This window comes from Vombatus ursinus, unplaced genomic scaffold, assembly GCF_900497805.2.
Source record: "Vombatus ursinus unplaced genomic scaffold, bare-nosed wombat genome assembly UNPS02014789.1, whole genome shotgun sequence".
Taxonomy (NCBI): Eukaryota; Metazoa; Chordata; class Mammalia; order Diprotodontia; family Vombatidae; genus Vombatus; species Vombatus ursinus.
Genome location: NW_020954567.1, coordinates 15,705,127 through 15,727,602, shown reverse-complemented (window position 1 = coordinate 15,727,602; position 22,476 = coordinate 15,705,127). Strand labels below are relative to the sequence as shown.

At 40.1% G+C, this 22,476-nt stretch overlaps 1 protein-coding gene across 1 annotated transcript in view; it reads right to left on the bottom strand.

Annotated features, from left to right (window-relative positions):
- PAPPA2 (pappalysin 2) overlaps positions 1-22,476 on the bottom strand; it is a 326,265-nt gene that overhangs the window by 78,029 nt on the left and 225,760 nt on the right. Inside the window, 3 exon segments of the mRNA XM_027868368.1 lie at positions 406-515; positions 5,766-5,898; positions 7,803-7,971. Of these exon segments, the coding sequence (XP_027724169.1) occupies positions 406-515; positions 5,766-5,898; positions 7,803-7,971 (412 nt within the window).

Here is a 22,476-nt window from a genome sequence, read left to right as displayed (position 1 = left end):
CAGCCTGAGGCGCCAGTTGGTGTTTCCTTAATGTTACATGTAATTTTTTGGTCTTTTGTACTATGAAAGCCTTCAACCTTTTCTCATTCCCTGTATCTTAGATTTGAGAGCTGGAAGGGATCTTTCAGACCAACAAGTCCAAACTCTTCATTTTACCAAGAAAGGAAGCTGAGGCCCAGAGAAATGAAGTAGTTTTTCTAGAGTCATCCAGGTAGTAAGTGTCTGCGACATGATTTAAACTCAGGTCCTGTCACATGTTAGAACAAAACCCTTCCACTGCGCATTGCTTCATTTCAAAATCCTCTAAAGATCTCTCAGGCTCACCCAGGTACTCTTTTAAAATTCTGCATGCTCTGAAAGTACTTAGCACATTCATACCTAAATCTTAATGATATCTCTCCTTACCTGGACCTTAGTAGGTTCCATCCAATGTTCCACAGTGTCAGTGGTGATGTTTTCAGGCAGGATCACTGGATCACTAGGGGGGATTATACAGGATGGCGTACACGTGGCACCTAGAGGAAGAGACACACACAATATGCTATCAGATCATTCACACTAAGACCTAAAATTTCCTCCATTCTCATTCCCTTTCTTTCATCTTGGAAGCAATGACTTCTAGTTTTGCAAGGGTACTTCCAAGTCAAAATTTAGAGAAATATGCTTTTGATACATATTTCAGTTCTGTGGGCCACCACATTCTCACACTTACAAGAACTCCCAGAGGTCAAAGACACTATTATTATTATTATCATCATTATTTTAGCAGCAGCTGCTGCCTTTGAACTCTGCTGGTTGGAAAGAAGTCGATGACTCAGAAATCTGGGATATCAAGAAAGGCAAATAATACTGCTGAAGCCTCCTGCTGCACAGAACAAGCTTTTTGGCAGGAGCCAAGAAATCTGTGTTCTTTAAGGAGGAAGGTGGGGAGAGAAGGTGTGGAATGGGGTGATTCTAAAAAGGAAAGGAATGAGGCCTTCAAAATGAGTTGGACTCATAAAGGGAAAACTCCAGGGTACTTGATGGTGCTTGGGTTTCAGTTCTTTTCTAAATTTCTGTTCATAGTGGTGTGATGCTTAACATTAACAACTGACTCTAGAAAAATACATAAGCATGACACACTTTTTCACTTGGTCTTCATTGTTGACATTGTCTCCATTATTTTCTTAACTCTTTTTCTAGTTTTTTTTTTAGTTGCATGCCCAATTCATTGATCTTTTTTTCTATTTTGTTCACGTAAGCATTTAGAGATATAAAACTTCCCCTAAGAAATGCTTTTGCTGTATCCCATAAGTTTTGGTATGTTGTCTCATTATTGTCATTCTCTTGAGTGAAGTTATTGACTGTTTTTATGATTTGTTGTTAGACTCATTCATTTTTTAGGATTAGATTATTTAGTTTCCAATTATTTTTAGTCTTTCTGTGGCCCTTTATTGCATGTAATTTTTATTGCATCATGATCTGAAAAGGATGCATTTAATATTTCTGCCTTTTTGCATTGGATTGTGAGGTTTTTATGCTCTAGTACATGGTCAATTTTTGTGTAGGTGCCATGTACCACTGAGAAAAAAGTATATTCCTTTCTATCCTCATTCAATTTTCTCCAGAGGTCTACCATACCTAACTTTTCTAAAATTCCATTCACCTTCTTAACTTCTTTCTTGTTTATTTTGTGGTTAGACTTATCTAGTTCAGAGAGGGGGAGGTTGAGGTCCCCCACCAGTATAGTTTTGCTGTTTATTTCTTCCTGTAACTCCCTGATTTTCTCCTCTAAGAATTTGGATGCTATACCATTTGGTGCATATATGTTTAGTAATGATATTACTTCATTGTCTATGACGCCTTTTAGCAGGATGTAGTTTCCTTCCTTATCTCTTTTGGTAAGATCTATTTTTGCTTTTGCATTGTCTGAGATTAGGATTGCTACCCCTGCTTTTTTTGCTTCAGCTAAAGCACAATATATTCTACTCCAGCCTTTTACCTTTACCCTGTGTGTATCCCTCTGTTTCAAATGTGTTTCCTGTAAACAACATATTGTAGGATTATGGTTTTTAATCCATTCTGCTGTCCACTTCCGTTTTATGGGAGAGTTCATCCCATTTATATGCACAGTTACGATTACTTTCTGTGTCTTTCTCTCCATCCTATCCCCTCCTCCCATTTATGCTTTTCTTTCTCCTTTCTCCCTTTCCCTCCTCATTAGTGTTTTGCTTTTGACCACCGCCTCCCTCAGTCCTGTCTCCCTTCTATTAGCCCTCTCCCTTTTCTTTCCCCTTTCCCCACCTACTGCCTATAGGGCAAGTTAGAGTTCTATACCTAACTGGTTATGTTATTCCCTCCTTGAGCCAAATCTGATGAGAGTAAGGTTCAAACAATACTTATCTCCCTCCCTTCTTTCCCTCTACTGTAATAGGTTTTTATGCCTTTTCCTGTAAGGTAATTTACCCTTGTCTGCCTCCTCCTTTCTTTGTCTCCCAGTACCTTCCCTTAGTTAGATCAGATTAATCCACTTACTTAGATCCATTTAACCCACTTGGTTAATTTTTTTTATCATTACATCAAAGTCAGCTTACACCTACCCCCTCTATGTATACTCCTTTAAAATTGTATAATAACAATACAGTTCTCAAGAGTTACAAGTGTCAATTTCCTTTGTAGGGATATAAACACTTTGCCCTTATTAATAACATGTTTTTTTTTTTCCTGTCCTGTTTGCCTTTTTATGTCTCTCTTGATTCTTTTATTTAAAGATCAAATTTTCTGTTGAGCTCTGGTCTTTTTATCAGGAAGGTTTGGAAGTCCCCTATTTTGTTGAATATCCATCTTCTCCCCTGAAAGATTATGCTCATTTTCGCTGGGAGTTGATCCTTGGTTGTAATCCAAGCTCCTTTGCCTTACAGAATATCATTTTCCATGCCTTATGATCTTTTAATGTAGAAGTTGCAAGGTCCTGCATAATCCTGACTGTGGTTCCATGATAATTAAATTGTTTCCTTCTGGCTGCTTGCAGTATTTTCTCTTTGATCTGGTAATTTTGGAATTTGGCTATATTCCTTGGCATTTTCAATTTGGGATCTCTTTCAAGAGGTGATCGGTGGATTCTTTCTATGGCTATTTTACTCTCTGGTTCTAGAGCCTCAAGGCAGTTTTCCTTGATGATTTCCTGAAAGATGCTGTCCAGGCTTTTTTTTTCATCGTAATTTTCAGGTAGACCAATAATTTTTAAATTATCTCTCCTGGATCTATTTTCCAGGTCAGTTGTTTTACCAATAAGGTATTTTACATTTTCATCTATTTTTTTCATTCTTTTGTTTCTGTTTGACTGATTCTCCCTCTCTCATAGAGTCATTAGCTTCTATTTGCCCAATTCTAATTTTAAACAAATTGTTTTCTTCTATTAGATTTTGAACCTCCTTTTCCATTTGGCCCATTTTATTTTTTAAGGAATTTTTCTCCTCAGTGAGTTTTTGTGTCTCCTTTTCTGTTTGGCCAATTCTGCTTTTTAAGGAGTTGTTTTCTTCAGTTAATTTTTGTCCTTCCTTTTCCAAGCTATTGAATCTTTCTTGCATACCTCTCATTTCTTTTCCCAATTTTTCTTCTACCTCTCTCATTTGACTTTTAAAGTCCTTCTTGAGCTCTTCCAAGAAGGCTTTTTGGGCTTCAGACCAATTCATGTTCCCTTTTGAGGTTCCAGATGTGGGTTCATTGACAATGCTGTCCTCTTCAGAATTTCTGCCTTGATCTTCACTGTTCCCATAATAATAATCTATAGTATGTTTCTTTTTGCTCATGGTGTTTGCTTATTCCCTGGCCTTTAGAAAGATTGAACTCTCCTGCTAGGGAGCAAGGCATACTGACTCAAGCTTCATGTTTTGAGAGCCCTTGGCCTGGTCACTGGCTTTGTGTGCTGGGGCCTCCGATGCTGGCAGTTGGAGGCTATAGGGTCCTGGCAGCTTACCTGGTGTTGGGTTGGAATCAACAACATTGAACTATAGGGGTAGGATTGGGTAGTCTGGCCCCTGAAGGTTGCCTGCTTACCTGGGCCTTTCCTTTCACTTTCTTCAGCTCCTTTCAGATGGATGTTTCGCTGCTGCAGGATGTTTCTCCACCTGAGGCTTTCCCCTTGGAGTGCTTCCCAGAGTTTTGCTGAGGCACTAGGAGACTTGGCTGCCGTAGAACACCGATGCATGTGGTGGTTTCCCAAGTCAGTTTCCACTGGTTCACCTTCCCGTACTGAAGAACTCGGGGGTCCTTGTGTTGGTGTTTGCCTGCTCCACAACCTGGGGTTCAGGATCTCTCCTTGGTATGCTGAGGTGGGGTTTTCCACTAGTTTGTTGGGACACCTCCCATTCTGTACTGCTTCCCCTCCCCCAGGGCAAGAGGGGCCTTTCCTGTTAATCCCTCAAGCTTCCTAGGCTACTGGATTGCTGCACCCCATCTTTCTGCTGGTTCAGCTGTTCCAAGATTTTTCCTGGGGTGATACTTTCTGGGTTTTCAGAGGTTAATAAGGGACAGTGAAAGTGACTTACTCCTTACTCCACTATCTTGGCTTCCAGAAACGGAACTCTATTTTCTTAATTCTAAACAATTGACAAAACAAAATTCAACGCAATGATAAATCATACTCTTTGAGATTTGTCCCATTTTCCCACTCACAGGGGCTTACAGTCTCATATGATTCTGGAGTCACATTTGAAATTATTATTAACCCAAAATAGCTATTATATGCTCTCTTGGAACTAAATCAGTATAGTATTTTAATAAATAACTTAAGAGCCTTTGAGGATCTGTAAGATACAAATGGAAGAGAGCCCTCCAAGTGGCCTGAGAACCATGGTCTGATTATTATTGTTCTAGATTTATCACTACACAATATCACTTCTGCTGCAACATTCCTATCTACATAGCCATTCGCCATCATGGTGAAGAGATTGACTTGAAAATTATGAGCCCCATAGCCAGAGGCCAACAAAATGCTTTCTGTAAACCAGAGCTTAGCACACTACCAGGCACATTTGAGGTACTTAATTAATGATAATTGACTGACTGACTAATTCAGTCCCTCTGCAGAGCCTAATGGTCTAACACAAAATAGAATGGTTTGTAAAGACTGTCCCTAGGCCTAGTAGAGTCTCAATGTGTTTCCCACAGACTGCGTCCCTTTGCTAAAGGGTCCAGTTGCAGCCAACATGTTGCTGACTCAAGGCCTTCTGGGTTTTTCAACATCTCTATAAATCAGACCTGGCTAAACAGAACTTTAATTGCAATGATTTGAATAAGAGGCTGCCCACAGGCTCCAGCTCTCAGCCCCCTGTAGAGAAAGACAGCTGAAGAGGACAGGAGTTATATTATCACATAGGCCCTCCAAGAACTCTCTGCTCCAGTAACCATGGCAGAAAGCGTGGAGGAAAACTGCTAATAAGCATAATCAGTTGTGTTTGCTCTCTCTTGCCCCTGGAAATACTAAATCCTTACTCAGAAGCCACTCTCAGCCACGTGGCTTGAGGTTGGTAACATGACCAGACATGATGCAAGTGTCCAAGGAGCCCAATCAAATTTATGTGTGTGCAGAAAAATAAAAAGAAAACAATTTCACCATAAATTTCATTTTTACTGAAGCAGCTAAGAATCAACATACCTTTCCATCAAATCCTTGGGGAAAGCAACAGATCTGATTCAAAACCCTGACAGGATTAATAAAAGATTAAAAAAAACTTTTATTATCATCTTTTAAGGCAGAATTCAGCATCCCTTCTCATCCTTACCAATTCCATATCCCTGTTCACATTTGTATTCCACTAAATTCAGCTCTGGAGGAGGAGGACATTCCCCCTGAAGGTTATCACACAGCTTAAACTCTTCTGTCCATAAACCTTCTTTAGTGCAAATTATGGGCTTCTAGAATGCAAAAAGATAGCAAAGATTTGTGTTATTAAAAACTCTTCACAAAGGAGTTTGTTAAAATAAAGAGTGGACAGATTAATTAGTAGTACCAAATGACTGAGACAAAGTATTAATTCATATGACTATTTACAAACACTAAGATAATTCTTTACCTTTCTTATAGGAAAGGTATATAGGTACAAACCCATTTTTGCCCCTGAAATTTAATCATCAGTATCTGCTTCTTTTGAACAGGAATACAAGATCGTCATATTTTCACACATAGTAAGCACTTAATAAGTTCATTATTTATTCATTCATCATTGACCCATCATAAGTAGAGTAATTACAGCTCTCATTTGTTCATTCATTTTCTCAACAAGTAATTATGAAATGCCTATAAGTACAAAGCACTGTGCTACACTCTGGGGGTACAAAGGCAAAAAGAAATAATCCCTGCCCTCTAGGATCTTATATGCTACTGAAGGAAAATTAGGTACAGAGATAAGTCAATTAAAAAAAACACATAAAATATAACATAGTGAGGAGGGAAGCACCAACAATTTCCTTGGTATTCATCCCTTTACATTAACCTGATCTCCTCCCCTGTGACCAATAGTACACATGTGCAAAATGGCTCACCAGGTTAAGCCATGAAGTCTACTCATTGCTATTTCTTTGCCTATCTTCTTGAAGTTGCTTCATCTCTCCCTGCTTGCATAGTCTCACTCACAGCATGATTTCTGATCTGGCCAAATCTATGTCCCTTTTTTTTATCATGATAACTGTTGGCTGGGTCACTCTTCCTGGCTGCTACCCCCAAGGAATCACAAAAGCATATTAGGTCAACAACTGGATGGAGAACATGGATCTTACATCCCTCAAAGAGGCAACATTTCAGAATTCCATGTAGCTCTGGCCCCCTCACTCATTCTCTCAACCTGGCAGCCTAAAAGGGCTATTTCAGCTTTGCTGTTCTCTGGTAACGTGGCATGCTCTCTTCATTTTTATTCTATGGGATTCACTCTTAAGGGACTGGGAGCTCTGGGTATGGAGGGGAGGAGCTGGGCCAGGAAAGAAGGAGCGGTTATTACTCTTTTCCCAACCAGCCCACATGGTTCCCTCCCTCCCACATAAGTGTTTAGTACTTGAAAAGTTTCTAAAATAAAACTGGCTTCAACAATAGTCGTGATAAGACTGTGGTTTTTGCTTTCTGAACCCTTGGGCCAAATTGTTGAGAGGCAAACAGTCAGACCACACTTTAATCTCTGCTGTGAAAACTGCTTGCTTGCTTGATTATTAAGACCTCTTTTATACAGAAAAATACATCCATGTATACATACATATATGTGTATATGTATACATATATAAACAAGGCAGCTAGGTGGCACAGTGGATAGAGTGTTGGACCTGAAGTAGGAAGACTCATCTCCCTAGGCAAGTCACTTAACCCTGTGCGGCAAGTCACTTAACCCTGTGTGCCTCAGTTTCCTCATCTATTAAACAAGCAGGAGAAGGAAATAGCAAACTACTCTGGCATCTTTGCCAAGAAAACCTCAAATAGGGTCACAAAGAGCTGGACACAACTGAAATGACTGAACAACAACACGTGTGTATAGTATACATGTACTGGGTCCCTAGTCATACATGGTAAATCATCATAATACTTCAAATAGAACTACCACCACCCCCATTTCCTTTCATTGCCATGCATCTGAAGTGTTTCAGATACAACCAAAGGTTATAACCTCTGCTTTGGTTTGTCTCTGAAAAGTCAACACACCTATTTAGAAAACCACATTCCAAAAGTGTAGCATGCTGATATTCCTCCAGAGGACTTCTCCTCCACATTTTCAAATTGGCCAGAATGGTTTGGACATGGCCTTACCCTAAATGAAATGCAAATGGTTCTCCCTTACCCTTTGATGAGCCGGGTTACAGTTGAGTACACACTGGCTACCCAGCTTGAAGCCACTGGTACAGGCATACATGCCTTCAAAGACAGGAGGTGGGGGTTCACACACCACTGGGATGCAGCTGCCTTGCTTCCAATTTCCACTCTCTAGGCACTGTATCTTCAGAAGCTTGCTGGAAAGACACAAAAGAACATCCTCCATCACAATATCTCTGAAGCATCCTTTGGGAAGACTCCACTTATTAACAGGTGGATGACAAACTAAGGCCATGTGGAACCTCAAAATCATACATTATCTGAACTGTCCCCCAATTCTAAGTTCCAACCAAAACCTACCATACTTATCCAATGATAATAGGGATAATAATGTAAAAATATCCCAGTAAAAATATTAGGTCACTGAAAGCTGAGACTACTTTTTAAAATATTTTTTTTTAGTCACAGCACAATACCATATAATTGGTGCTTAATAAATGCCATTGAATTTGTTGATTGGTGAGGCAATCTGGTATATGAAGCACAGCATTTGAGGAAATAGGCAAACAGAGGTTAAGTGACTTGCTCTGGGTCATACAACTAGTATGTGTCTGAGACCAGATTTGAACTCATTTTTTCCTTACTCCATAGCAAGTAATTGGTCTTGCTCCTTCTCAGTAGATTATCCATCCCTCTCTCTAAAAGGGCTTTTTAAAAACTCTTCTTCCCTCATCAAACCTCCCACATTATTTGGTCCTCACCCTGATACCCTCCCCTATACCTATACCTGTCAACCCATATGAGGATCTCACCCTGTACTTTATTGAGAATAGAGAGACCATTCATGGAGCTCCTTTGCCCATTCTGTGTACCTCAATGCCCCTTGACACCATTCTTCATTCTCTCCTTTATTACAATCTTGATGAAGAAGTGAACCTTCCTTTCACCTAGGCCAACCTTTCACATATGCTCTTGATCCACTTATGTAGCAGATTGCTCTTTCAATCATGAGATCAGGGGTTCTTAACCTTTTTTTATGTCAGGGGCCTATTTGGCAGTCTATGGGTACCTCTTCACAATAATTTTTCTTAAATTAAATTAAATAAAATATAACAGTATTATAAAGCAAATCAATTATATTGAAATACAGTTTTATATATCTGTATGTGTGTTTATTAATTTATCTGTTTGTTTATTTATTTGATTGTTTATTTGCTCATTCATTAATTTGTTTGGTTGTTTATAGCTCACAGATCCCAGATTAAGAACCCTTGCTCTAGATCACGGTTTGGCAAACTTATGGCAAGCAGCTTGCTTTTGTATGGCCCTGTAAGCTAAAAACAGTTTTTACATTGTAGAATAAAGAATATAAAAATCATTCTTAGACCAGGCAGGATTTGGTCCGTGGGCCACAATTTATAGACCCCTGGCCTAGATGATTAATTTCTCTAAAGCACAGAGAATTTCTCAAGAGCACAGTCTTGCCTAGGGTCACACAAGCTTCCAAGTATAAGTATAAAAATGAAGAATTAAACTAGGTCTTCTGGGTTCTTGCCAATATACCATACTCCTTCTTTCAATCATACTCTCAACATCCCACTCAGGTGAGAACAGTATAAGGTCTCATTTTGTTGACAGGAAAATTTAAATAGAGACTTATGGAAGGCCACACAGCAAGGAACTGGCTAAACCCTTGAATAGGAATCCAAGTCTTTTTGATTCTCAAAGTAGCATCCCATCCATTAGTCTTTGCTGCTTCCTCACACTCATGGAAATAAACTGTAAGGTGAGGGAAATCTGGAGCAACATTGTTCCCTGAATCTTGAAGGCCAAGAAGTTAGCTGTCTAAAACAGGCAAAACAGGATGACAGCTTGGGCCAGAAAACTGACTATCAAAGTGACCTCATGGGGAACTGGAGGAGGGTAGGTATTTATTTTCCTTTTAGCATCTCCAAATAAATGAGCACCGCATCCAAGTCAGAAAGTGAAATTTCCAGTTGCCAGCCCTTGCAGTGTTAACCTAGGGGCTAAAAATACAACTGCTCTCTTTTTTAACATTACTGCCAGAAATAAAATTCTTGTTGCCAAAACTCTGCTGAAAAGTTGGTTGCTGAAGGTGGAGGGAGACGGGAGCCTATTGACCATAATTCTTCCATCTCTCCATTAACCCCATGGCTGGCAAAAGGAAAAGTGCATTTTTTGTAAAACCAATGCATAGATGGGGCCTTCAAGAGCCACCCAGAACAACAATATAGTCCTTGGTGTATTTCTTTGAATGGGAATTACATCAAAGGTTTCCAATGATAAGGCTTCCATCTTGCCTGATTTAGGAACTGATTTCTTCAAAAAATGAAGTTACAAATAAGCAAACTTCCCTTTCTTAGTATGTTTGCTTCAAGAGTCTCCAAGTGTTTTCATATAAATTCTTATTATATCCCTAAAAAGTAGATGCATGGATGAGAGGTAGCTTGTTGATTCCAGTTTAGAGATAAAGAAACTGAGGCATGTATTGGTTCAGTGAATCTCTCAAGATCTTATATCTGGTCAGTGACTGGGCTAGAATTGGAAACTAGAACTCTGACTTCCTAGCCTCCGGCTCTTGTCACTCAGCAAGAGCTGTGGTTCCCTAGGACTGTCTTACCAAAGAGACCTGCTCTGGCTTCCTAGTCAGGTCAAGCCAACAAGCATTTATAATATGCCTGCTATGTGCCAGATGTTGTGCTAAGTGCTGGGGATGTGAAAAAAGGAAATAAAAACAAAATGTATCTCACAGTCTAATATCATGCAAACAATTATGCCCAGATATATACAGGATAAATTAGAGATAATCACAGAGGGAAGGCATTAGCATTAAGGGCATTGGGAAAGGTTTCTTCCTGTAGGTGGGGCTGTATCTGGGACCTGAAGGAAGTCAGAGAAGCCAGGCGATGGAGATGGGAAGAGAGAGCATTCAGGCATGGACAACAGCCTGTGAAAATGCCTGGAGGCAGGAGATGGAGTGTTACATATGAGGAAATGCAAGGAGGTCAATGTCACTTAATCCTAGAGTATGTGGAGGAAAGAAAGGTATGAGAAGATCTGAAAGATAAGAGAAGTACAGGATGTTTGTACCAGGTTTTAAAAGGCAAGCAGATCTTGGGGTGCAGGGAGGGATGAGATGGGGAGAAAATTTGGAACTCAAAATCTTGTGGAAGTGAATGTTGAAAACTAAAAATAAATTTTAAAAAATAAAATAAAAGCCAAACAGATGATTTTATATTTAATACTTGAGGTAATTTAGGAAGATGACTTTGACCATTGAGTAAAGGATGGCCTGGAGTAGAGACAGGCTTGGCTCAGGAAGACCAACCAACAGGCTATTGAATTGTTTAGGCATGAGATGGGGTCTATGCTAGGGTGGTGTTAGTGTCAGAGGAGAGAAAAAGGCATATACTAGAGATGTTGTGAAGGTAGAAACCATAAGACATAGCAATTCATAGGATATGGGGGATGAGAGAGAGTAAACCATCAAAGATAACACTTAGACTGGATGTCTGGGGGATGTGGAAAAAAGTGGTACCCTCAAAAGTAATAGGAGAATTAGGAAGAAGGGAGGGTTTGAGAGGAAAGCTAATGAGTTCAGTTTTAGACATGTTGAGATCAGATGTCTATGGTTCACAGTTCTAGATGTCCAACCAGCAGTTGGCAATGTGATACTGAAGGTCAGGAGAGAAGTTAGGACTGGATAAATAAATCTAAGAATTATTTCACAGAGATGATAACTGAATGCATGGGAGCTGATGAGATCCCTAGGCTAAAGTGTGCAGAGTATCAGTTCTAAAAGAGTGGTTCAGGGATCCCTGGTATTCATAGTAATACTGATGATTTAATTTCTAATCCGGTAAATTTCATTGGGTATAATCCAGATAAACAAAAGCTCTTTGTGGGGTTTTTCAACAATTTTTACAGAGTGTAAAAGGATCCTTACTCCAAAAAAAGTTTAAGAACCATGAGTTTGGAGAGGAAAGAGAAGAGAAGGGCCTAGGAAAGCCCCTTGGGAGCATCTATGTTTTCTGGATGAAGACCCAGCAAAAGAGAAAAAGGAATGGACAGACAGGTAGGAGGAGAACCAGGAACTTGTCATAAAAACCTGGAGAGAAGGAAGCATGAAGGAGAATAGGGTGATTGGCAGTGTCAGAGGTTACAGAGAGGTCAAGAAGGATGAGCATTGAGAAAAGTCCATTATATTTGGTAATTAAATCCTACTTTATCCTACTTCAGGAAAAAAAAATACAATCATTCCACAAATATTCTCCCACTAAAAGTGCAAAGTCTATTTCTAGAAGATAAAACTGCCTACAAGAAAAGATATGATGAGAGTTTTGTTTATGCTTTACACTGCCTCTATTCCATTTTAGGAGCTTAGGTGTTCATATTGGTGAGTTCAGGAATTCCCTGCCACACAGGCCTCAATTTTCTACCTAAACTCCTGATCACTAGGACCAAAGGGTGCCAGACAACCTTTCCAGATTTCTAGCCCAGTTTGCAGCTTGGTTTTAAATGTGACCATACAGGTATGAACATGCTATAACTTAGAATGATGTAAAAGGAGAACCACATGGATTTTTGTGTATGTCACTCATAGAAATTAAGAGGGAAAAAGGTGTAAAACAAGATAGTGTTTCACAGTGGAATGCATACTGACCATAGAGCCAAAGGCATGGATTCAAATCTTTCTGTCACTTTCTACCTGTGTAAACTTACAAAAAATTATTTAACTTCCCTGGCCCTCAGTTTCCTCACATATAAAATGAGGAGATTAGACTAGGCAGTCTATAACATCATTTCCAGCTACATCTATGATTAATGATCCCATGATATTGAAATAGCCATGCTTTTAAAGTCATGGAAAATACACATGAGGCTGAGAAGTAACTTTCCTCTCTAAGTCCGTTTACCCAGGGCAAACCCACCAGCTTAAGTCATAGAATTGTGCCTGCAAATTCAAAATGCTGAGTGCTATTGTATTCATTCTGTGGTGGTGGTTAGGACCATGACTTAAAACACAGAAACATTAGATGGAACCCTTCTGGGCCTAGTGATCAGGAGTTTAAGTAAAAACTTAGAGCCATAACCAGAAATTTTTTCACTTGGAGAAAAAAGTTGAACATAAATGAAAAGAGGTGGAGGCTTAGAGGATAGTTGTTCAGCTGGTCAATAAGCATTTGGTAAGCGCCTGCTTTGTGCCAGGCACCATGCAAACTGAGAGAGATACAAAGAAAGACAGAAAAGTAAATCTGAGAATGGGTATATTTTGGGTCAGAAGAAGGGATATAAGAGAAATTGGGGGTGATAAATGGGATCCAGAGAGGGGTACTATAGGAAACCCTGGGGCAATCAGCTATGCCAAACTAAGCAAAGAAACTTGGGGTTCTAAGGTTGTCCAATGGCAATTATATCTTTATGGCACTGTGGTTTCAGGACAGAAGAATTAAGAAAGGCCAGTGAGTACCTTTTTGAGAATCCATGGCCACTCTGGAAAGACCAAGGCTGAACAAGGGTGAGTGTGATTAGGGGGACTAAAATAAAAAAAAAAACACTACAAATCATGAGGGAGGAAAAAGTAAAGATCTTGCAGATTCCCTAAGAATATCAAATAGGGTCATCAGATAATTCCAATGACCTTTCAAGATGTCTTTGGTTTTTACCTTTCCAAATAGCTATAGAAACAATCCAAGACCTTTTCTACAAAGGTTTACATGGATTTGTCTCCAATCTATTGCATTTTCATGTTTTCCATTTGTAACCACAATCCTGTAGATTCTGGGTTCCTGGCAAGGCTGCACCCCAAGCTACCTGAACCATTTGGACATTTAGAACTGGGAAATCAGCAACATAAAGGTTATTACTGTAAGGTTTAAGTTCCAACTGGCACTTGGAAGCAGGAAGCAGCTGCTAGAAAGCAGATGGGAATATAAGTATGCCACACATGCATGGGCATGAAGGAATATATCACACAAATGCTTTCATCCACCTGGGAATTAACTTAACCAACCACTGCATGTCACTGTTGCTCTTTCAGAATGCATGTTTGAGCCCCCTTCTCCAACAGCCCAGGAATCGATAAAACATAAATTCTCCTATAGGGTATGGGAAGTGTTGGGAAGCCCAGGAGAGAGGGAAAGGGCTTATAGTTTGCCCAGGTATGCCTTGCAGTTCCAGAGACCCTCATTGCTTGCTCTGATGTGGGCTGGACAGGTCTGACTACTTTTCCCTCTGACCATCTGTTCTGGAAGGATATCAGAAATAATAGCGACCCATAGCAGGAGAATTTAGTGAAAATCGTGGCTGACCCCAAGCTGTATGTCAGGGGGCATATTCAAGAGATGTTGTAAAGGTAAAATCAACAGGTCCTAGTAACAGATTGAATACGGGGGATGAGAGATAGTGAGGAGTCCAGGATGACTCCTAAGTGCTGTCCTGGCTTCCTTTCTGCAACTTCAGAGACTAGGCTGACCTCCTTCAAGAGGCATGGAAGGCCTCAGGAATTAAAGGCAGGCCAATATTTAGCCCTGCCTGGCTATTTCTCTCTTCTCTACTCTCTTATGCACACACACACACACACACACACACACACACACACACACACACGCATGAACACACACACAGGGTTGGATATTGGCCTTCCACAAATATTCTCCTATATCCCAAAAGATAATTTAATAGTTCAGATTTTTATCTAAGCCAGAATTCCCTGTTAGACAGTAACAAATAGGTTTGTCCTAATCTGACCCTGATGCCAGAAAGAATAAAGACAAGGAGACATCCAAATTTTTGCTCCCCAAACTGGAGGATCAATTAGTCAGAAACACAAGACAAAGCAAGTTGAAGAAAAGAGGAAATATTTCAAGGGAGGGGGCAAAACCAATCCACTACTCTTGGGTTAAGTTAAACTTCACTATGTAACATACAAGCTTTGACTCCCCTCAGAACCTCAAGAATGATATTTATTTAGGATTAACAGAAGAATCAGGAGCCAAAATAAAATTCAAAAAGGGAAAAAAATATTTAAAAATAAGATACTTAATAGCCAAGGTTTGAAGGCCATGGGGAAGACGTATGAGGTCGAAAAGAATTGTGTTTGATGTGAAGGCATGAATGCCAATCTCTCAAGCTCTGTGAAGTAGGCAGCAGGAAGCTGGCCTGCACCCAGGTGCGTATTAGAGTGGCCAAGGCTTGGAGCAAAAGATCAGTTGCTCGGGTGCCAAGAGAGACTGTAATAAATTAGCCTAAAGCTCACATTATCCCACAATGGCAGGAGAGTTGAGGATTCCAAGGCTAAACTATGAGCATATTTTCTGAAAATGACAATAAAGCAAGACTAGCAGAGGGAGGGAAGAGAGGACACTGCATCTCTTCCTTGTGCAGATACATATACAAGCACATATGGCTTACTCTATGTGCCATATCCAGTATCTATAATTAATTTAAAGAGGATCTTAATGAGTTCACTCCACCACATTAACAATCCAGTTTGGTTTCAATGGTTAAGTCTTTTTGGTCAATCAATAAATAAGCATTTATTAAGTACCTACTGTGTGCCAGACACTGTACTAGTTGCTGCAGATACCAAGAAAATGTAAAATGGTTCCTGCCTCCAAGGAGCTAACTGTCTAGCTTAGGGAGACTGAATAAAGATAAGGATCAGGACTGGACCAGTGATTTCATTGGTATAGGGAAATCTCAGATGACAAAAGCTCCTTTACCAATACAGGCTTGGCACCTTCTTTATAATTTATAGTCCTAGGGAGTTGGCCTGGGAATGAAGAAGTTAAATGACTTACTAGTAAATAGTATATCCATTATCTATATCATACAAGATTTGAACCCAGGTCTTCCTGGCCCCAAAACAGACCTTCTAACCATTATACCAGTTAGTCAACCAATAGAGATTTATTAAGTGCCTAAAGAGGCAAAAGATGGTCCCTGCCCTCAAGGAGCTTAAAGCCTAATGGGGGAGATAACAAGCAAACAAATATGTCCAAACAAGCTATCTACAAGATTAATAGGAAATGATTAACAGAGGGAAGACACTAGAATTAAGAGGAGATAGAAAAGGCTTTCTACAGAAGGTGAGACTTTGGCTGGGATTTGAAGCCAAGAGGCAGAGATGAGAAGGGAGGCATTCAGGCAAGAGGAATACCAGAGAAAATGCCTAAAGTAGCTTGTTCATGGAACAACAAGGAAGCTGATGTCACTGGATTAAAGGGACTAAGGTGACTTCTTTCCAGAAGACTGGAAAGGTAGAAGGGGTCTCGGTTATGAAGGGTTTTGAATGCCAACCAGAACTTTTTGTATTTGATCATGAGGCAGCAGGAGCCATTGGGGTTTATTGAGTAGAAGGATGAAATGATCAAATCTAAACTTGAGGAAAAATAACTCTGGTGACCAAATGGAGGATGGACTGGAGTGTGGAGTAACTTGTGGTGAGTTGAACCACCAGCAGGCTGTTGAAATAGTCCAAGCTTGAGGTGATGAGGACCTCTACCACGAGGTACCAAAGAGAAAGAAGCATAGTCATGAGACGTTGCAAAGGTAAAATCAACAGGCCTTAGAAGCAGATTGGAGATGGAGGATGAGAAATAGTAAGGAGTTGAAGATGACATGTAGGTTGCAAGCTTGGAGAATTGGAAGGATGGTGGTGTCTTCAACAGTAATGAAAGGGGGGATTCTTAGGGGGAAAATTAGTTCAGTTTTGGACATGTTGAGTTTACGATATGTACGAGATGTTTAGTCCTAAATGCCTGAAAGGCAGTTAGTTGGAAGTGCAAGATTAGAGGTCAGGAGAAAGGCTGGAAAATGACATGTAGATTTGAGAATCATCAACATAGAGATAGTATTAAATCCATGGGAGCTGATGAGGTCACCAAGCAAAGTAGCATAGAGGGAGAAGAGAAGAGAGCCCAGGAAAGAATTCTCTGAGACAGGTATTGATCTGGATGAGGATCCTGCAAAGAAGACTGAAGGAGAGTTCTGATAGGAGGAGAACCAAGAGAGAGGGGTGTCCAGAAAACCAAGAGAGAAGAGATAGTATCAAGGAGGAGAGAATGATCAGCAGTGTCAAAGACATGAAGATGGAGAAAGGGCCGTTGAATTTGGCAACTAAGAGATCATTGGTAACTGGAGAGAGTAGTCTCAGTGAAATGATAAGGTCAGAAGCCAAACTGTGAAGGGCTAAGAAGAGAGATGGCTTTTCAAGGAGTGTAACCACAAAAGGAAGAAGAGATAGGATAATACTTAGCAGGGATGGAAAAAGCAAGTGAGTGGGTTTTGTTTTGGTTTTTTGTTTGTTTGCTTGGTTTTTTTTTTAGGATGAATTGGACATGGGCATTTTGGTAGGCAATATGGAAAGAGCCAGTAGACAGGGAGAAACTGAAAACAAGGGATAGGGAGGGAATGACAAAGGGGTCAATCTTTTGGAGGAGATGATGGGATCATTGAAGAAGTTGAAGGTTTAGCTTTGGAAAGGAGTAAGGCCACTTCATCATGTGATAGACAGGTGAAGGAGGAGATAGTGGCAGAAGGCATCTCTGAATGAAATGAGATGAGGAAGAGGGGGAAAGAGGGAGATCATGGCAAATGGCTTCAATTTTTTCTGTAAAATATGAACCAAGTTTCTTTGCAGAGAGGGTTGGGGGAGAGGGAATCATGGGAAGTTTGAAGAGGGACAAAAAGGTTTACAAGAGTAATTGTGGAAAGTGGAACCATGAGTTGATAAGGCAGGTACAGAAGGATTGCCTAGTAGCAGTGAGAGCCCAAATATGTATAACATAAGTCTGTAGTGGACCCAGTCAGAACCATTGCATGATCTTCTCCAACTTTGTTTAGCAGCATGTATGTAGGGACAAAAGAGGCAAATGATAGGGGTGGTCTAAGATTGAGCGCTCTCTCTCTCTCTCTCTCCATATATATGTGTGTGGGGGGGTGTGTATGTGCAAAGCACAAATGAAATAATTTAGGGGTGAAAACACTATGAGATGTGGAAGGACACCACACTTAAGGTAGAATTTGAACTAAGCCTTGAAGGAAATTGAGAATTCTTAGAGACAGGTATGAGCAAGGAGGGCATTCCAGGTGTGAGCAACAGCCCAAAACAGGTGTGTATATCACAAGGGCCCTGCCTAAGGGAAAGGGCCATCAATAATGTTTGTCACAGACTGCTGGCACTCTTGGCTCATGCTCTACAGAAATCTATATATAACAACAATTCAAAGACTGGAGATAGAAAATGTAAAATGGGGGGCCAAGATGGCAGAGTAAAAGCAGTGACTTGCTTGAACTCTCCCCCAAACCCCTCCAAATACCTGTAAAAATGACTGTAAACAAATTCTAGAGCAGCAGAACCCACAAAACAACAGAGTGAAACAAATTTTCAGCCCAAGACAACCTGGATGGTTAATGAGAAAGGTCTGTTTTGCTGGCCTAGGAGAGAAGCACAGTTCAGCATGGGCCACATAAGACCAGGCCTCAGCAAACACAGAGCAGGTCTCAGGGGACTGAATCACGGGCAGCTGTGGCAGTTTTCAGACTTCTCAACCCACAAACACCAAAGACAACTTAGAAGGTCAGTGGGAAAAGTCTACTGGACCTCGGTGAGAGAGGAGTGTGGTCCTGGCCCTGGTTTTAGCGCAGCCCTGGGGTGGCGGCCACAGTGGCAGCAGTTGTTTCCCAAACCTTCAGCCCAGAGATGGTGGAGGGATTGATCAGAGAGGGATTGCAGGGATATCTTTGCTGGTGCTGAGGTAGGATTCTCTTGCTTTGTTCTTGCTTAGATCTGGCTCACAGTCCTGGGTGGTGGTCCTGGGGTGAGGAAGAGTACTGGCATGGTGGAGTTTGTGCTTGTGCTGTGGGAGAGGAAATCCTCCTCACAGTTCCAAGGCAGAAAACAGTGCTTGTGGTCACTCACATACCAGAGCACTGGCCAGGAAAGGAGTAAACACCTCTCCTTTGATCATACCACCTTGGAAGAACTGAAAATTTACAGGTCCCTAAAAGTATCTCTGAAAACAGCTGCACAAAACCCCTGAAGCTTGGGACAGTACATCCTCCTCATTGGAAGCAGACCTCTACCTTAACAAAAGTCAACTAATTGGCTGGGAACATTAGCAAACAGTGGAAAAAACAAAAAACAAACCTCAGACTATAGAATCTTACTTTGGTGACAAAAATCAAAACATACAAACAGAAGAAGACAACAAAGGCAAAACTCCTACATCCAAAACCTCTTAGAAAAATATGAATTGCTCTCAGCCACGGAAGGTCTCAAAAAGGATTTTGGAAAGTGAGTAAGAGAAGTAGAGGAAAAATTGGCAAGAGAAATGAGGTTGATGCAAGAAAATCATGAAAATGAGTCAACAGGTTGCTAAAGGAAACCCAAAAATACTGAAGAAAATAACACCTTAAAAAATAGCCTAACCTAAATGGCAAAAGAGGGCCAAAAAGCCAATGAGAAGAAGAATGCCTTAAAAAACAGAATTGACCAAATGGCAAGGGAGTTCCAAAAACTCACTGAAGAAAATAATTTCTTAAAAATTAGAATGGAGCAAATAGAAACTAATAACTCTATGAGAAATCAAGAAATTATAAAACAAAACCCAAAGAATGAAAAAAATAGAAGACAATGTGAAATATCTCATTGGAAAAACAACTGACCTGGAAAATAGATCCAGGAGAGAAAATTAAAAAATTATTAGACTACCTGAAAACCACGATCAAAAAAAAAAAAAAAGAACCTAGATATCATCTTTCAAGAAATTATCAAGGAAAACTTCCCTGATATTCTAGAACCAGAGGGTAAAGTAGAAATGGAAAGAATCCTTCCATCACCTCCTGAAAGAAATCCCCAAAGGAAAACTCCTAGGAATATTATATCCAAATTCCAGAGTTCCCAGGTCAAGGAGAAAATATTGCAAGAAGCCAGAAAGAAACAATTCAAATATTGCAGAAACACAATCAGGATAACACAAGATTTAGCAGCTTCTACATTAAGGGACCATAGGACTTGGAATATGATATTCCAGAGGTCAAAGTAGCTAGGATTAAAACCAAAAATCATCTACCCAGCAAAACTGACCATACTCCTTTAGGGGAAAAATGGACATTCAATGAAATAGAGGACTTTCAAGCATTCTTGATAAAAAGACCAGAGTTGAACAGAAAATTTTACTTTCAAATACAAGACTCAAGAGAAGCATGAAAAGGTAAACAGGAAAGAGAAATCATAAAGGACTTATTAAAGTTGAACTGTTTACATTCCTACATGGAAAAATATTTGTAACTCATGAGTCCTTTCTCAGTATTCGGGTAGTTGGAGGGAATATATATATAGACAGAGGGCACAGGGTGAGTTGAATATGAAGGGATGATATCCAAAAAATAAAATTAAGGTATGAAAGAGAATTGTATTGGGAGAAGGAGAAAGGGAGAGGTAGAATGGGGTAAATTATTTCATGTAAAAGAGGTAAGAAAAAGCTTTTATAGTGGAGGGGAAGAGGGGAGAGGTAAGAGGGAATGAGTGAATCTCACTTTCATCAGATTTGGCTTATGGAGGGAATAATTTACACATGCAATTGGGTACAGAAATCTATATTACTCTACAGGAAAATAGGGGGGAAAAGATAAAGAGGGGGGATGATAGAAGGGAGTTCAGATTGGGGGATGGGGTAATCAGAAGCAAACACTTTTGAGGAGGGACAAGGTCAAAGGAGAGAATAGAATAAATGTGGGGGCAGGATAGTATGGAGGGAAATATAGTCAGTCTTTCACAACACGACTATTATGGAAGTGTTTTGCATGACTATACATGTATAACCTATATCAAATTGCTTGTCTTCTCAATGAGGTTGGGTAAGGGAGGAGGAAGGGAGAGAATTTGGAACTCAAAGCTTTAAAAACGAATGTTAAAAATTGTTTTTACATGTAACTGGTTACATGTAACTGGGAAATAAGATATACAGGCAATGGAATACAGAAATCTATCCTACCCTACAGGAGAATAGAAGAGGAAGGGCATAAGAGAAGGAGGAGTGGTAGAAAGGAGAGCAGCCTGGAGAAAGGGATATTCAGGATGCTTCTTGAGGTGGGGGGAGGGTAGAGATAGGAAGAAAATTTGGAACTTAAAACCTTGTGAAAGTTAATGTTAAAAACTAAAAATTAATTAATTAATTGATAGAAGAAAAAAAAAAGAAAATGTAAAATAGCAGAAACAGTAAGAAGGTCAGGATCATTGTGGCCTGGTTGGATCACTGTGTTCATGGAGGGAAGTAATAAGCAATAAGGGTAGAAAGGTAGATTGTGGCCAAGTTCTAAAAGGCTTTCAGTTCCAAATGGGGAAGTTCATATTTGATTCTAGAGGCAACAGGAAGAAAGGAAAGAAGGTAGGAAATAAGCACTTGTTAAGCACTTACTATTTGCCAGACACTGTGCTAAGTACTAGGGATACAAGCAAAAATAAAGATGGTGCCTGACCTCAAGGAACTTACTTTCTAATGAGGAAAATAACACAGAAAAGAAACCTGAAAGACAACAGGAGATGAGGGTAAGTTTGACAAAGTCACTTGGTGTGGGAGAATAGTTTTAAAATTCAGAAGATAGGAAAAGAGTCAGCAAGGAATGAAAGCTGGCCTAGGCATCTATACAAAATCTTGGAGGAACTCATCTATGGGAGAAGGGTCAAGTCTTGGATATTCTAGATTGAGAAGGCTGACAGGGCGGTTGGATGTTCCAGGACAAGGAGGCCCAGGCAATGAATGAAGTTCTAGGATGGTTCTAGGGTATAGTTTTTAAAGTCTAGAAGCCAGGAACAAGGCTGGGAAGAAAATAAAGGCCAATCTGAGCCCTTCTCTTAAATGGAAGTTCCAGGAAGAATTCACCAGTGGGAAAAAGGGGTGGGCCTTGAAAGGAATATAAAGGAGTCATTGAGTTAATTAAGTAGGGGAGTAACATGATAATAATAGCTAGCATTTACACAGTACTTTAAGATTTGCAAAGCATTTGAGGGGAGAAGGGAAGGGAACAAGCATTAATTAAGCACCTAATATGTGCTTTACAGGTGCTTTACAAATATTATGACATTTGATTACTTTACAAATATGATTTTATCCTCACAGCAACCATGGGACGCATGTGTATGCTCTTACTATCCCCATTTTACAGATGAGGAAAGACAAACACTAAATAACTTGCCCACGGTCACACAACTATTAAGTGTCTGAGGTTGGATTTGAACTTAGGTGTTCCTTACTTCAGATCCAAAACTCTATCCCCAGACCTACCTAGCTACATCTAGTATGGTCTAAGTTGGGCTTACAGGATAGAATGGAGAAAGATTTGAGGTAAGGAATCCAATTTAAGGCAAGAGGTGGTGAGGGCTTGAACTAGTAGTGGCAGCTGAGTGAGTGAAGAGGAGGAGACTTATATGAGAGATGTTATGGAGGGAGAAATGACAAGATTTGGTAACTGAGTGGCTAGGTGGATGAATAAGGAATGGAGGTGGCAGTGGGAATATAAACTTGAGTGTCTAGAAGGATGGTTGTGCTCTCAACAAAAACAAACGTTTTTCTTCTATTTTCTTGCTAATGGTAGAAGAAGAAAGGAAGGAAGGTAGGAAGGAAGGAAGGAAGGAAGGAAGGAAGGAAGGAAGGAAGGAAGGAAGGAAGGAAGGA